General features: G+C 38.3%; 1 protein-coding gene and 1 long non-coding RNA gene across 6 annotated transcripts in view; one reads left to right on the top strand and one right to left on the bottom strand.

Moving 5' to 3' along the window:
* AGBL1 (AGBL carboxypeptidase 1) overlaps nt 1-15,419 on the bottom strand; it is an 872,209-nt gene that overhangs the window by 374,756 nt on the left and 482,034 nt on the right. For all 4 annotated transcript variants that reach the window (XM_077124136.1, XM_077124138.1, XM_077124137.1 and 1 more), the window contains one exon: nt 13,380-13,556. In XM_077124136.1, the coding sequence (XP_076980251.1) occupies nt 13,380-13,556 (177 nt within the window). The remainder of the gene's footprint in view (nt 1-13,379; nt 13,557-15,419) is intronic.
* The window catches only part of LOC143652496 (uncharacterized), a 59,998-nt gene that overhangs the window by 20,096 nt on the left and 24,483 nt on the right, over nt 1-15,419 (top strand). Inside the window, exon 4 of one of the 2 annotated variants that reach the window (XR_013160725.1) lies at nt 12,064-12,225. This is a non-coding gene — a long non-coding RNA (uncharacterized LOC143652496). Of the gene's footprint in view, nt 1-12,063; nt 12,370-15,419 lie in introns of those variants that run through there. The other variant, XR_013160724.1, reaches the window with a different exon arrangement.

Genomic DNA, 15,419 nt, shown 5'->3' with positions numbered 1-15,419 from the left:
GGAAGTCAACCTGATGGATATTTCAATGGCCTCTTTTAGGATACCATTTCACAAGAGTTAAAAATTTAATTCACAAACAAGTCCAAGAATTCCTTTCTCTGACAATATATCTAATTGAGAAAACTTATAAGAAACATTTCCACTAGCTCTGGCCATTAGCTGATCTGGAGGAAAAAAGTATGAAGGAAAATGCTGCAGTGAGGAGATTCAAGAATTTGAGAAAAATATCGAAAACAACATTGAGTATTGTGGTAGTTAGATTCAGGTGTCAACCTGGCCAGGTGAAGATGCCTAGTTCTGTTGCTGTGGACATGAGCCAATCAATGGCATGTGAACCTCATCTGTTGCTGATTACACCTGCAGTTGGCTAGGAGGCATGCCTGCTGCAATGAATGATGTTTGATTTAACCGGCTGGTGCTTAAATGAGAGAGCTCAACATAGCACAGCCAAAGCAGCTCAGCATACCTCATCTCAGCACTCACAGCTCATCTGAGGCCTTTGGAGATACAGAAAGGTATCACCCCAGGGAAAATTGTCTGAACCGAGAGGCCTGGAGAGAAGGCCAGCAGAGATCACCCCGTGCCTTCCCACATAAGAAAGAATCTCGGCTGAAAGTTAGCTGCCTTTCCTCTGAAGAACTATATTATTAACTAAATAAATCCCCTTTTATTGAAAGCCAATCCATCTCTGGTGTGTTGCATTCCAGCAGCTAGCAAACTAGAATAAGTATATTGTATTTCTCTATTGCCTTCCTTTCTATTCTGAATTGTTCATTCATTCAGCTTAAATGTGCTATATATGGTTAAACTAAGATACCAAATTGGAAATACAGCTTCTCACACCAACTGGGAACAAGAAGTCAAGGACAAGTCAGATTTTAATTTGGCAAATGACATTTTGTAATATTAGGATCTGTGTTGTTTTTTTGTTTGTTTGTTTTTCAAACACTTTGACCTAGTAATTCCCCTTTTAGAAATCTAACCTATTAACTGAAAATATTGATGGTGAGTGGGGAGAAGTTCATGCATGAAAATCTTCTTAGGGTTGCAATAAAACTGCAAGTTTAGAAGCAATCTATCTAACAATTTTAAATAAATTTTGTGCAATCAATATATCGTTAGAATAAAATGTAATCACTAGAAGCACAAAGTCTATAGACCAATATTGGAAATTATTATGATACAGTGTTAATTAAAAACGTACAAATATATATTCAGACTGATCACAAGTCTGTAAAAGATGTGTATCTGATCTAAATCTAGAAAGATACACATCAACCAAACCAACAAGAATAGTGATTAAAATAGGTTCATACATGTATGGACCATGCTGCCTTTCTTTTTTCTATAATATATTTAGAAAAAATATATATGTATAGCCAAATTTGACCCAGAGTCTTTCTTTATTCAAAATAATACCAAAAATATAGATTGCTTTAGGAAGTTAGTAGCTACAAGGAAACCTATAATAAGAATTTTGAAGTGCACAGAACAGTAAGCATTAGAATTAAAATTAGGCTGAGACAAAGATAAGGTCAGTTGTGTTGAAGCAGTAATGAGTGTATGTTAGAAAAAGTTTCTCAAGCGGTTAACTCAGAAATTTCAGTTTCTCTTCCATTAATGGCCAATCATAGAATCAAAAATTTCAGACAGAAATCATCATGAAGTTTATCTATCAAGCCAGACTGTGCTCCATTAGTTGCTTCTCTAACATCAAAAGAAGTGGATACTTACCCTGTCTAAGCTTTACTTCCTGATGCTTATGATGGGTCTTTTCTCTCACACACATGCTCAGAACAAATTTGCCTTCTTAGACACTCTATCGCTAATCCAGTCTAGAACCCTGGGGGTAATTCTAGACTTCTCCTACTTCTTCATCCCTCACCTGCCTCATCCAGCCCATTACTAGGCCTGGTCATTTCCAAATCTTGAACATCTCTTAAATCTTTCTCATTTGGTCCCAGAGTCTCTGCAGTCCCTACCAAATATGAAGGGACTTCTGACTGGTCTCTCTGTTCTCAAATCTATCTACCCACAGTTATTAAAAGACAGATACAACCCTGCTATTTCTTTCCTTTAACCACATTGATGGATACTTATTATTTTCTAAATAAACTCCATTCTCTATAGCATAGCTCATGAGATTCTTTTAACCTGACCAGTGCTCACTTCTACTACAATTCTCCCTTGAGTACCCTAAAATTGATTCATATTGAATGGAACACATTTTCCAGTATGATTAGAGTGAATTAGAGTTGGTAGAAATATCATCTTTTTCATTCCAGGCATTATGGCAATTTCAATGGAATGAACTCTCACATTCATATTTTTAACATCCATAATTCATATTTGACTCATATTACATTGCCAGTAAGTAAAATCCCTAAATATATTTTTAATAAGTCTTTTTTGTATTTGAGTGCTTTCTGTTTTCACCAAATTTAGGACTTCTCAGTTATCTATACTAAATTTCTCTTTTGAGATTTTGCCCAGGATTCCAGTTTGCTAGGATCTTTCTAGACACTAATTCTTCCATATAATACAGTAGTTGCTTGTCCCAGCTTTGTGCTATCTGAAAATTTCATCAACACAAGGCAACATGGTATAACTGACAAAGGATTTAGTGTGTTCTAATTAGAATTAGAACAAATTCCAATCCCAACACCAAGTAGATGTCAAGCATTTGGATGCACCCTAAATTTTCTTCACCTCGATTTTTATGTCAGTAAACTGAGTATAACAATATAAGCAAGAGGATAGTGATGATGTAGAATGAGGATTAACTAGTATTTTGTGGACATATATGTTAAGTGTTTCATACTCTGAGGTAGATGCAATCATTATCTCCATGTTTCTGGTTTTGACAACATTAAAGGCTAAAAAGAATAAATAGCATACCCCAAATTACAGAGCTAATAAATGATGGAGTTAGTGTACAAAAGTACTAAAATCAGTTTAAATGTTATCTTCTTCCTTCTAAGTCATTCATTGTTCAAACCATTATTTCACTAATTCTCTGCTGATGGACCATAAAGTTGTTTATACTCTTTCAACATTAACAAAAAATGGTACACTTGCACACGTATCTTCATGCACTTCTACAATTAAATTTCTATAAGTGGAGCTCAGGGTCAAAAGTCACAAGTATTAGATATTGCTAATTTGTTTTATAACTTCTAGAAGTAGACAATGATACTTCAAAACATTTCTAGAAACTAGTATATGACCAGAGATTCATTTCAGTCTGAGAACTGTTTCAGTACAAGTGAAAGGACAGTACTTTTCTAAACAGTTTCATAAAATTGCAAGTTCTGTTAAGTGAACTTACTTAAAATGAAGGACACAGCTACGCATAGGTTAATATTGCATCTGCCTAGCTGAAGCTAAACTCGTGCTGTGCAGCTCACCTACAAGAGGCCACAGTTAGATTATCTCATTCCTGACTCATGTACTGCAATGCTCGATTAGTAAAAAACATTTTCTCAATGGATAAAACAAGCATCAGAGCACACATGTAAACCCTGTCTTCTAAACTCCTTAGGGAAGATATATGGAGGTGAGGTTACTAGTTTCTGCTATTGGGGACTCACTCTTTATCAAGAGTAAACTCAAATCTAAAATTTTATAATAAGTATAGAAGATTGACATGTAAGATAAATCAAATTTAGTACAACAACATGTAGCGATTGTTAACCTGCAATCAAGTTGTTAGGGGATGGCAACATTTAGCCTTCCCTCCACACTAACTGAGCACCTGTGAGCGCCTCACTTAGTGGATTGGGCCAGCGGCTATGGAGGGGAAGACAGGTCCCTGCTCTCCAGATCACTGAGTATTGATCCTGTGAGTCATTTCCAATGGATTTCACCTCTTCAGTTCTGTTTATCTGCATGCTCTTGAGGGTGTTCTGAACTAACCGGCTGAATGAAGTCTACAAAAAAATAAAAATAAAAAGAGGTTCTTGGGAACTGTATGGAACCTATCTCCTGTGCATCCTCAGATTTCCTTGATGGCATCAGCTCCTGGACCTCCAGTGAAATATTTGTTTTGCTTCAGGGGCCACCTGTCTTCTTGGGTTCTCACAATGGCAGGGCCTGGGGCTAACCAGCTGCATTCCTGGGAGGATTTCCTTATTCACTATTACTATACAGCAAGGCCAACCAGCCTCACATCTTGAATTTCTGGCTTCTCTCACCATTTATAGACTAGGGTGAGGGGATGTAGTAGGGCCAAGATTGTGCCCATGTGAGGATTTTTATCTTCTAGGGACAAATTTTGACTAATGGGAAATGAGCCTCAGCAGGCAAATAAATGATTTCTCTTTCCCTTTCAACCTCTCTTCTGGCCAATGGTTCCTGCAAAAGCCTACCCAGAAACCTCCAACATAACTTAGTGGACCTACCTGGCAGCTTGGCCAATGAAACAATACAGCACTTTGCCTTACTTTCCATCCTGCCCCTGGCTCACTTTCCTTTTCCCTCATTTCATGTTCTCTCATTCTTGGTCTATGGTGGTTTTGCAGTTCATATGAGATAATATCAATGAAATTGTCATAAAACTGTAATCCATTACAATTTGACTTTTGTTGTTTTCAGAAATACATCAGGATATTAGCCAGAATTCCATTTGGAACAAAATAACTAAGAGTGCCCTTATTTAAATTTCACTACTTTTTGTGAGTCTATGGGTTTTGAATCATTTTTGAGCTTTGTGATTCCATGGTTGTCTTAAGGGAGACAGAGGTATCTAAGCTCTGTAGAAAACCTACAAAGCATTTTGGTGTGGCCCTAAAAAGAATGCTGGAATAAGGAATAGGATTATATACTTGTATATGCCAGGATATTCAGATGAAAACCTGCAATGTGATACTCCATGAAATAAAAAAAAACAAAACAATAAGACAGAAGTAAAATGAAAGAAGACTGGGATGAAAGAAAAAAACAAGAATTTCCTACCCTGCCTTACTTTCAAACCATTATTCTCTACTTTACCGAGAAAAGTCACAAATTTGTTTTCAATTTGACAACAAACTTGTGGATAATTCATATTCAACTCAATCAGCAATTATCAAACTCCTGAATCATCATTCTCTTCTTCTATATTCTCTTGTAGTGCCCAGTTCTTTTCAAATTATTCTTTGCTGTTACTGCTTACTTATCTGCCTCTGTGGCTGGACAATAAACTCCAGGAGAGCAGGAAGCTTGTCAATTCTACTCTACATCATGTTCTTGGCACCTAACATATTATCTGGATTTTAAGAAAGGTTTATTGGATGATGAATGAAAGAATGAATGAAGAATGAAGATGAACTAACCATGTCATGTGGCACTGGCTAAGTGCTTTTAGTTTTATAAAGCCCAGCCACAAACTTCAGATTAAAATAGATACCTAACAAATACATGTTGACTAATTGAAGGAACAATTATAAATGCCTATAGAAACTTCCATTGCCCCACCTTCTAACAACAGAGTTCAATGTCCTCTAAACTGCTCTCCAGTCATTTACTTTCAGAGAACACAGCATATATTTTGAAATAGAAATCTTTGAGGTTGCTTTATTGGAGTGGAGAAGTGGTGAAGAATGTTGAAGAATTGGCTGGAGGATTTGAACACACATCTGTCCCTCATAATCAAGGAGAGTGTTATAGTTCAGATCCATTCCATTTCAAAGATAAATTCCTAGCTTGATGGTTTGTGAGAGAACGCCCCATGGATAATCCTTCATAACCTGGAGTCTGCCTTTTTCAGCCCATCTAGATGGAGAAGCTATTTCAAGGAACACAATCATGCACCAAGGACCCAAGAGAAGCATCCCGGGTAGGGTCAGTTCTTTTCCCCTTTGCTCCAAGCTTAATAAAACCCTGGGCAAAATCAATACTCTCTTAAATTTTATATGTCTGTTACTTGAGGGTATCTTCTTATGGATATTCAGTCTATTGCATTTACATTGATCCCACGGGAAGAGTAAGGTATGTGGAAATAAACCATCTTTTCTACTTCTTGGTTGTTTGAAGCCAAATTATTTTGAAAGGATCAGAGGTCATTTGAGGTTCATTTGATTATCCAAAGGGTCAGATTATCTCTTTATTTTTGATACAATGAACCATTTTCTACAATAGGCATTTAAAATTCAAAGCTCCCAGGGCTTTAGTAATCCCAGGGAAAGCTCCTGCTGGCAACCTTATTAGCATCTCTGCCTCTTGATTTTTATTTAATTCTTTTTAATATACTATCACAATGCTGACAGACATTACAGAATTGAGGGCTACAGAATGAGGACAATATTTTAGTATATCATTAAGGCAGCAGTGAGTTAATAAACTGTATAATGTACGTGGAGTTCATGTACAAAGAAATTTAAAATGAAAAAAGAAAAAACAGAACAACCAAGCAACTCTTGTTGAATCACAGTTAATAAAAAAGGAGAGAGTGTTGGCATAAATGGTTCAAATAGTAGTTCATACAAAAATAATATATTAGCATGTGGACTTCCTATTTACATCTACAATGAACAATGTGGCATTCCAACTGAAAAATGGACTTTTGGAAGATTGTCCTTTTGTTTTCTATGCATGAGGGAGGGGAAAGCAGTTAGAAAATACGGGAATGAAAAAGAGCTGATTTAACCTTGAAATGCTGGCACAGATCAACTAAAAGGGATCACTTTTAACAATGAAATCACATTCACATACAGCATCTCATTGTAGCTCAAAGAAATTCTGAAAATGTCCTTGCCCTAAGGGAAAAATAACAGTCCCCCATTGACTTCCCTTTCTTGATCTTTAATCTCTGCTCACCTCCCTCAGTCCCCTAGTGCCCAAAGGTTCCCTAAAGCAGTGCTGCTTAAACTTGACCATGAAGATAGCTCACCTGTATATCTTGTTAAAATGCTGGTTCAGTTTCAATATACAGGGCCTGAGATTCTGCATTTCTGTAAGTCCCAGGTAATGTCCATGGGGCCCCACACAAAACAACTACCTGTGAGGAGTGTCCTGAAGATCTGATTAGTGTTGTGCTCACTTTATCAGAACAGGATTTTAAGTCCATCAATCTTTGGAAGAATTTAAATCCTTCTCCTGTCCATTTGTTTATCCTGGAAAGGTGAAACTAGAAGATAGGCCAAGGTAGAATTGGAAAAGCGGGACAGATAAAGCAGCCCAAATCACCTGACAACTCATGGGTGCTAAGAGCAGAAGACCTCCTCCCTGGAAAACTATGTATCCCCAGAATTCGAGAGGTTTCACCATCCTGCTGCTCACCCTGGTCTAGGTATCAATTAGCCCCTTGGGAATCCAGCACAGGAAGCCTTAATCAAGCACAATTTAGCAGAAACCATGTCCATCTCTTAGCTATAATCATCTCATCCTTCTACAAATAAGAAAACTGAAATCCAAAAAAAGTTAAACAATTTACCTGTTGCTGCAAATCTAGCTGGTGTCAGCCAAGAGCCGAAACTGGGTCTCTTGTTCCCAAAGCCCAGGGCTCATTTCACCAAACTCATTTTATTAGGTGGAAAGCAGGGATGTAAAAGCAAAGATTCTAGTGCCAGACCTGCTTGTGTTCAAATTCTGGCTCTAAAACTTACTAGGGTGTGACCCTGAGAAGCTCTTAACCTCTCTGTATAAGTGTCTTCCTTTGCGAACTGGATTTAATGATAATAATAAAACCTATTTTGTGATATGGTAGCAAAGATGCAATAATTTAACCTATTATTAATTTAAAGGCTTAACAAACAGTACCACAATGTGTATGTTATCTGTGGGAGCTTGGAGTTATGCACCCTAGGAAAACATGTTTTTAACCTTAATCTATTCCTATGGGTGTGGACCCATTGTAAAAAAAAGATATCTTTAAGATGTTATGTCAGTTAAGGTGTGGCCCAAATGAATCAGGTTAAGCTTTAATTCAGATTACTGGGGTCCCTTTACAAGCATAGTAAAAGTCAGTCAGATAAAAAGCCAGAGAGAGCAGCCCAAAGCTGAATGTTAATGGAAATTGGAAGAAAAGGAAGAAGGTAGGAGAGGCCACCATGCGCATTCCATGTGACAGAAAAGTCAAAGACCAAGGATTGCCAGCAACCAGCCCAGAATGCCACAGTTTTCCGGGAGAAAGGATTGCCTTGCTAATGCCATGATTTTGGACTTCTCCTAGATTTGACCCCATGAGTCAATAAATGCTCATTATTTAATCCATCCCAGTGCATGGTGTTTGTTTTGGCAGCTAGGAAATCAAGTTTAAGAGTGAATATCACTCAAAGACGTGAAACCTCTTTTGGGAAAGAGTGTGTTTCTGGTTATATGTAGAACATTTGAATATAGTTAGGCAAAAATATGACATTTATTTTTATTTAGGGATTAAGTGTAGTTTAAGGAAATGTGCATAAATGCCAAATTGACAAGGATTGGACTGTGATGGCTAAATTCATGTGTCTACTTGGCTAGATTATAGTGTTTAGTTTTTTGGTCAAGAAAGCACTGGCCTGATAGTTACTGTGAGGATATTGCATGGATTTAAATCATCAATAAATCAACTGAATTTATGGCTGATTACTTCTACAATCAACTAAAGAGATTGCCTTCAGCAATGAGAGAAGTAGTCATCCAATCAATTGAAGGCCTTCAAGGGAGAACAGATGATTTCATCAGTCAGAAGGAAGAATTCCCACTTCTATTTCAGCCAACCAGTTTCTCCTGGGGAACTCATTAAAAACTTTCATTAGTGTTCCCAGCTTGTGGCCTGCCCTGTGGAATTTGGACTCACCCATCCTCACAGTTGTGTGAGCAGTTCCTATAATAAATCTCATAATATTTACATTTTATATATGTGTGTGTGTGCATATACAGACACACACACACATATCTCTTGCCGGTTCTGTTTCCCTAGAGATTCCTAACATTGCTACCTTAAGGCCATTGTGTTTTATAATATTCAAGCAGCATTGATTAGCATTCATAATATGTAGCATTACTGACACTCGTCTTTCAAGATATTCCAAGAAAATCTAAAACTTCTCATTTGTCTGGTTATGAGGTTGAGAGAAAGTAGGAGCTATTATAATTTGGGGGGTGGGGGTGGAGAAGGGTTGTTACAGGATGACAATATGAAGACAAGAATACAAACTTCTTCTTAGTCCTTGGTCCTATTCTGTATTTTCTTGTCTGACCCAACCTCCCTTCTGAACCACAGCAACACTAAACAGGCACACCAGCATTGAGCTGCAAAGTCTCTAGACCTATCTGGACAAGGGACACTGGGAACCCTGCAAGCTGAGTTCATATTATTTAGTTTCTTACATGAAATTCATCCCTATTAACTCATCTTCAACAGTTTAAGTGCTTAGTTCCAACATTCATATTTTCAAATCTAAGCCTTTTCTAAAATATTGTTGTAAGTCAATTTCCCCTAGGAAACATCCTCTGAGACTCTGAGATTTGCATGCAGAAGGATTTTTGGCAAGTGTTTTCCAGAACACCTGGGAATGGTGAGGAAAGCAGATCTGGGCAGAGGGGAAAGTTGAACTATAAAGCAATTGCAACAGAGGCCCCAGCTGATTCTATAGGGAGCTTTGGAGCTGGGATGACCATTCAGAGTTATCCAAACTGAGGGAAGCCTTTGCATTTCCTCTTGGACCAGCCATGGATGCAGGCTGCCCCCAGGGAAGGGGGCATAACTTTGGGCAAGGCAACTTCCTTCAGCTGAAGGCATGTCCTGGTGCTGGATACAGCTGTGATCAGCCTGGGATTCCATGCCTGGGTCCTGAAGAGGGATCTGAAGAGTGAATTGAAGTATCTGCCACCTGTGCTGAAGGAAGTCCTTCTGTCTAATCATCACCTGTTATTAGAATGTGGCCATGTGAGATTCCACACCTGGACTAGTATTGCCTTACTCTGGGAAAGAATCCATTAGCTGCTCTCAAATCATGTAAACAGTGACAAGTCTGAGAGATCGCAGCATTGCATTCTTATACATTTCCCACACACTTTGTTTCCACCTATAGCGACCACTCTTATCTTCTTACCATCTCCATTTTTTAATGGCTCCTAATCATATTTAGGTCATGGTAGTTTCTTCCCTTTATCAAGCTGTTCATGGATAGAGAGGATATTCATCTGACCTTGCCTGGAAATCACAATTCATTTATTTGTTCACTCAGTCATCAAACATTTTTAGTACCTACATTATACTATGGTATATATTGAGTATTTAAAAAAAGATGCATGAGAAGATTGGAAAGGCCTTATGTGTCACAGTAAGATTTTATCATGGATTTTATCTAGACATGAAGAGACATTAAAGGATTACGGGCAGTGTTGTGACTTGAATAGATTAGAGTTTTAGACGTATCCTTCTGTTGGCTTGAAGAAGATACATTGCAGACAGGGTCTACAATATAAGATAGGCTGTTTTCAGGTAGGAAATTAAAATACGATTTAAACCAATCCTTCAAATTTCAGCTTACTCACCCATCTTTTGTCCTTCCTCTGACTAAGATCCCCTTGGCTACCCCACAAGTCAGCAATGTTGCCAAGCAAAATATAAATGACCTGCCTGTGTGGGAGCTTATATTATCTTTCAAAACCACAGCAGCCCATGGGATCTAGTTGCATGCTTTCATATGTGCAAACACATAATGTATGTGACCCTCCAGGTCACAAATACTCAGTGTAAAACATATAGCTGCCCACATAGAGTGGATTCCTCTTAAAAACAAGTCCCCAAAAGATGAATCATTCAGTTTTGGATTTTGCACTCAAAAGCGTCAATAGCTTTGGGCCAGTCAGTTATAGGTAAAGTAAATCTTTCAGTGGGGGACTTCCACATTAAATGCAAACTATGAATCTAAGTGTATGACCTCGCAGTAGAGATCTATACCAAAGAAACAAAAGCAGGAGGAATTTTTAAATTGCTAACTATAGGCTGGAAAATAGGAGAGAAAATACCATATTAATAATAATTATTTGAAGGTAATAGCTTATGTTCTTTAAAGCAGTTCCAACATAAATGTCACTATAAGAAATGACATTTCATTTCAATACTAACAAATCAGGTACTTAGTGTGCTGGGGGAGAAATGATTGGAACTACTTTAAAGCTATGTTAACTAGAGAAACTGCAAAAATATTTATATTCTTATGAAGGAAGGAAGGAATGCCCCCCGAGGGTATATTTAACTAGTCTCCATCTTTTGGATAAATGGTAATGCTAAACAAAAAATGGAAAGATGACCTTAGAATAATAACCTCAAGACCCAACTGGGACTTGGCTTCCCAATGTACAAAAATCATTTGCAATATGTTGAAGATGGAAATTTCTATACTGCTTTATAGCTCATAGACTCCATTATATACCTCAAACAAAATCACCGAAACACGCAGCACTGGACTGGTTTCCTTCCTCTGGGGTGGGCCCTCCCGCATGTAAAATTACTCACCTTGTCCTTGCTCACTGTCTGCAATTTTGCTCAGTTACTCAACAATGTTTGGAAGGACAGAAAAACAAATGAAGGGTAAAAACAACTCATTTGGAGAGGTGTTTCATATAGAGGATAGCATTGTTTCAGGAAAACCAAGTTTGGCATGGTTAGGGTTTTCTCTAGCCAGTTATTTCTCCATTCTTCCTCACCTCCAAAGACTCCAGGCCATGTGGAAAATTTCACAGGGCAAACGCTGGGCTGATAACAGAAAACTACTACATTGGGTCACCCCTCTTTCACTCTCTCATTTCCAACAGCTGTTGCATTCATGGCGTGAAGATCAAGAGTTGGTAAGGGCCTACAATGATTTAGTTTTCAAATAGCAGCTCCAAAGGACTTTGAGTTTCCAGTTGATAAGTAATGAATGGCATTGATATTTATGTTACTAGAGGCTGTTAGCCTGAATTGGTGCTTGGGAAACAAAGTCTATGAAAGTCACAAATCCAATAAGTCTGTGTAGGGTTGCATATAGTAATCTTTTAAATAAGTGACTGGCCCCTTCCCACCAAGAGGCATACAGCTAGAAAGGCACAAGGCTATATCCATAACGCCTTAGAATCATAATATTCCAGGCATGTTTTCTTATCTTACAGTTTTGAATGCCAAGAGAGTGAACAGATCCCTGATGATATAATCTCCAAGGACATTCATATACACTGTCTCTTCTGGCCTTTACATAAATCTTGAGTGGTAGAAAGGAGAGGAATTCTGATTATGATCTGCATTTGATATATGAAATACAAAGTTTCATAGAGGTAAGTAACTTGCAGCACAGCTTGAGAAGAAAATGAAGCTTTTTGTGCACATTCAGTGAGCTCACTCTTCTGCATCTACATGAACATGGATAAATCAGGATTGATCCAGTCTAGTGACTGGTTAATTCAGTAATAAAAATTCTTCCAAGCAGTTGTTTAGACTAACTGGCTATTTGACAGAATTAGTGGTTCAAAATGGATGATTCAGTAGCCATAAGTCGAAAAACTCTTTGGTCAGGTGGGAAGTTTGATAATGTTCATCGCCTGTCACTCCTGTACAGCTTTTGATAGCTAACAGATTCTTACAAGCTCCAGATTTTGTACAGATGCCAAGTACTTCCTGGCTGTTCCAGGAGACTGTTAAGGCCAACACAATGAGCTTGAATGCTGGTGAAGTTCAGGTATTCTTGGGGTTGAGTGGAGTCACCAAGGAGTAGCCTGTCAGTTTGCTTAACAAATTTAAAAGAGTCTATTACCCTGGCACTGTCACAACGCACCTGATTCATGCTCCTCTAGTGAAGGAAGGGGAAGAACAGCCTGCTGCAGCTGCTGTCCCACTGCTCAAGCAGTTAATATAGCTGTGGAAAGAATGTGAATTGTACAAGAGCCCTTTCCCTAACACAACAGCACAAGTCCCAGACCCACTCATCCTGGGGAGACCCACATCATACACACACTTTGGTGTCCTCTGGTGAGGGCAGGATCACAGGGTGAACTGCTGATTTGCATCAACACAGAAGACAGAGAAACACAATACGTATTGACAATAGTTATAGACCAACCTCCACCCTTTATGATGCATAGGGGACTCCTCGGCTCATTGCAAAAAGCATCAACAGATTGTCATGCATATAATAGAGCTAGGCAGAGGTTCTATAAAAGCTGAGGGTGCATGTCAGAAGGAGGCTCACTGCTGCTTGCTGGGGGAGGGTAGCTGACTAGGAAACTAAATCAGAAAGCATGCACACATTGCTTCCAGCAGTTTTTGTTGCAGGTGAAGGCAATCATGAATCAGTTCTACAAGACAAGAGAGATAGGCCAGATTCCACTTGAAGCCTTCGTCTCATTTCAGTGGAAAAGCAGGAATGAAGTGTCTGTGATAGTCCCCCATTATGATGTTTTACTGCCAGTGACCAACCAGCAGGCTCACATACCTGGTAGGGACCCTGGTTGCAGCCACAGTAGCTGCTCTCCATGGTGTAGCTTCTGGACACCCCCATCTCTCTCCATACCACCACCCGGGCTGTGGAGGCTCGGGATTTCTCCACAAGGAAGCTGCAGCTACCCATTGTGAATGCTGGGGCCAGCTTATCCAGGATTTTGGGAAGACTCTATAATCAAAATTCAAAGTATGATGAGTTGTGGGTAATTTGAGAAATGCATCATAAAAAATAGCTTGCACTTAAATAAACATTTATTTTATCTCTTTCTGTCTCTCTCTCTTGCTCTAATATTAAATATATACTATCACTCTTACATCAACCTTAAAAATGGATGCCTTTCTTAAAATCATTTTGTAGATGAGAAAACTGAGCCTTAGAGAAGTTAGAGATATAGCCTAAAGTCACACAACTACAGAGTGACTGAAATAGGATTCAAACTCTAACCTTTCCAATTCCGAAGGCTATAATCATTCCACACTACTTTTCTGCATTACTGTGCATGTCTGCTGCACACATACAATCATCCTCATGCATTCCCGTGTTGCTGCAGATTTCACAGGAACATGAAATTTATAGAGTGACTCCACCCACTTTACCATTTCGCAGCCTTAAGGATTAGGCCTTCACTTATCTCAGAAGGCCACGGGGGCCTTTGATGACACTTGAGCAGGAATTTATGTTAAGTTCATTTGTTTCCTAAGAGTATGTACGTAATTGTCAAATGAACAATTTTGTCTGGTCTCCTGACCCATAAATCTGAGGTTCATCAATTATAAAACCCCTGTAAATCCATCTTTTCTGGGTTGGTATAGCTCATCTCTTCCTGCGATAGAAAAGGCTTTAGTGTGACTGCTTAATTCCACTTAGAAGACATTTGTAGACCCTCACTATGCTCACGCTGTCAGAGAGGAGGTCTCCAGCCATGAGTCCTCTACCCAAAGGGCAATGACTTGGAGTTGACAGCATATGAAGTCCTTGGGTTGGCAGAAGGACTGCACTTAGACAATTCCAGAACTTTTGTAACAATAACACTAAGGGTTCTCTCATCTCAGGGCTGATGAAATATTCACAAACTAACACATAATATACAATTACATACAATAAGCAACTAATACTGAAACCTCAGACATTTGGTTAAACCATGGAGAGAAAGTATCGAAGCAGAAGTTGACGAGAATATGAAATAAGAAATTATTTTTAAATGAGTTCAGTTTCGTTAATTTCCAGAGCATTGAGCAAATTTCTTAATCTCTCTGGCTCTTACTCTTCCCATGTTTAATATAACTTCTAATTGTATTAATAAAAGCACCAATATATTTAAGGACTATTATAAATTATATACTATATAAGTATATATTAACATAAAAATTAAGGCCATTTGAAATATTTTCTTAGTTCCCAAGTAGCCTCCAGATCCTTAGCATCATTTAAACAAGGAAAATGAAACATGCCAATATTGATCTTACTTGAGTTTCTGCAATTGCTTCTAATTGATTTCATTGTATCCACTCATCCTTCTCTCTGTGATCCCTCACCCCAGTTTCCTCCTTCAAAGTGATCAATAACTAAACAGTTATTTATGTAATTAGTTGTTTATTTTCTATCTTCTTTGCAGCCAAGAAGTTTTATGAGGGCGGAGTCTGTGTCTTACTCACAGGAAAATCTCTGTACATGGTACACTGTTTTGCTCATTGAGTATACTCCATAATTGCTTGCTGAAATAAATAGAATCTCCTAGTCTAGACCCTCAGGGGATGCCTAGATAAATAGGCATAAATATTTGCAACTAAAGTGGTTGAGAGTATCTGGTCAATGTTTTACCTTGTTGCAAAAATTCTATGCATATCATTTAAATAATCTTTCTTACTTAAGTGAATCTGCTTTAGGTAAGTAGTACAGCTCCTCCTGCTCAAATGACCACACATTCCGATTAATTGCATGCATCCTGGAGCCTGGAGGATGTGGGATTTACAAAGTGAAACTGGAGTACCCCTTTCATATCACCACAGTGACAGTTTATCCACCCCATAA

This window comes from Tamandua tetradactyla, chromosome 12, assembly GCF_023851605.1.
Source record: "Tamandua tetradactyla isolate mTamTet1 chromosome 12, mTamTet1.pri, whole genome shotgun sequence".
Taxonomy (NCBI): domain Eukaryota; kingdom Metazoa; phylum Chordata; class Mammalia; order Pilosa; family Myrmecophagidae; genus Tamandua; species Tamandua tetradactyla.
Note: the sequence above shows the minus strand (reverse complement) of the source record. Positions and strands in the feature narration are given on the sequence as shown.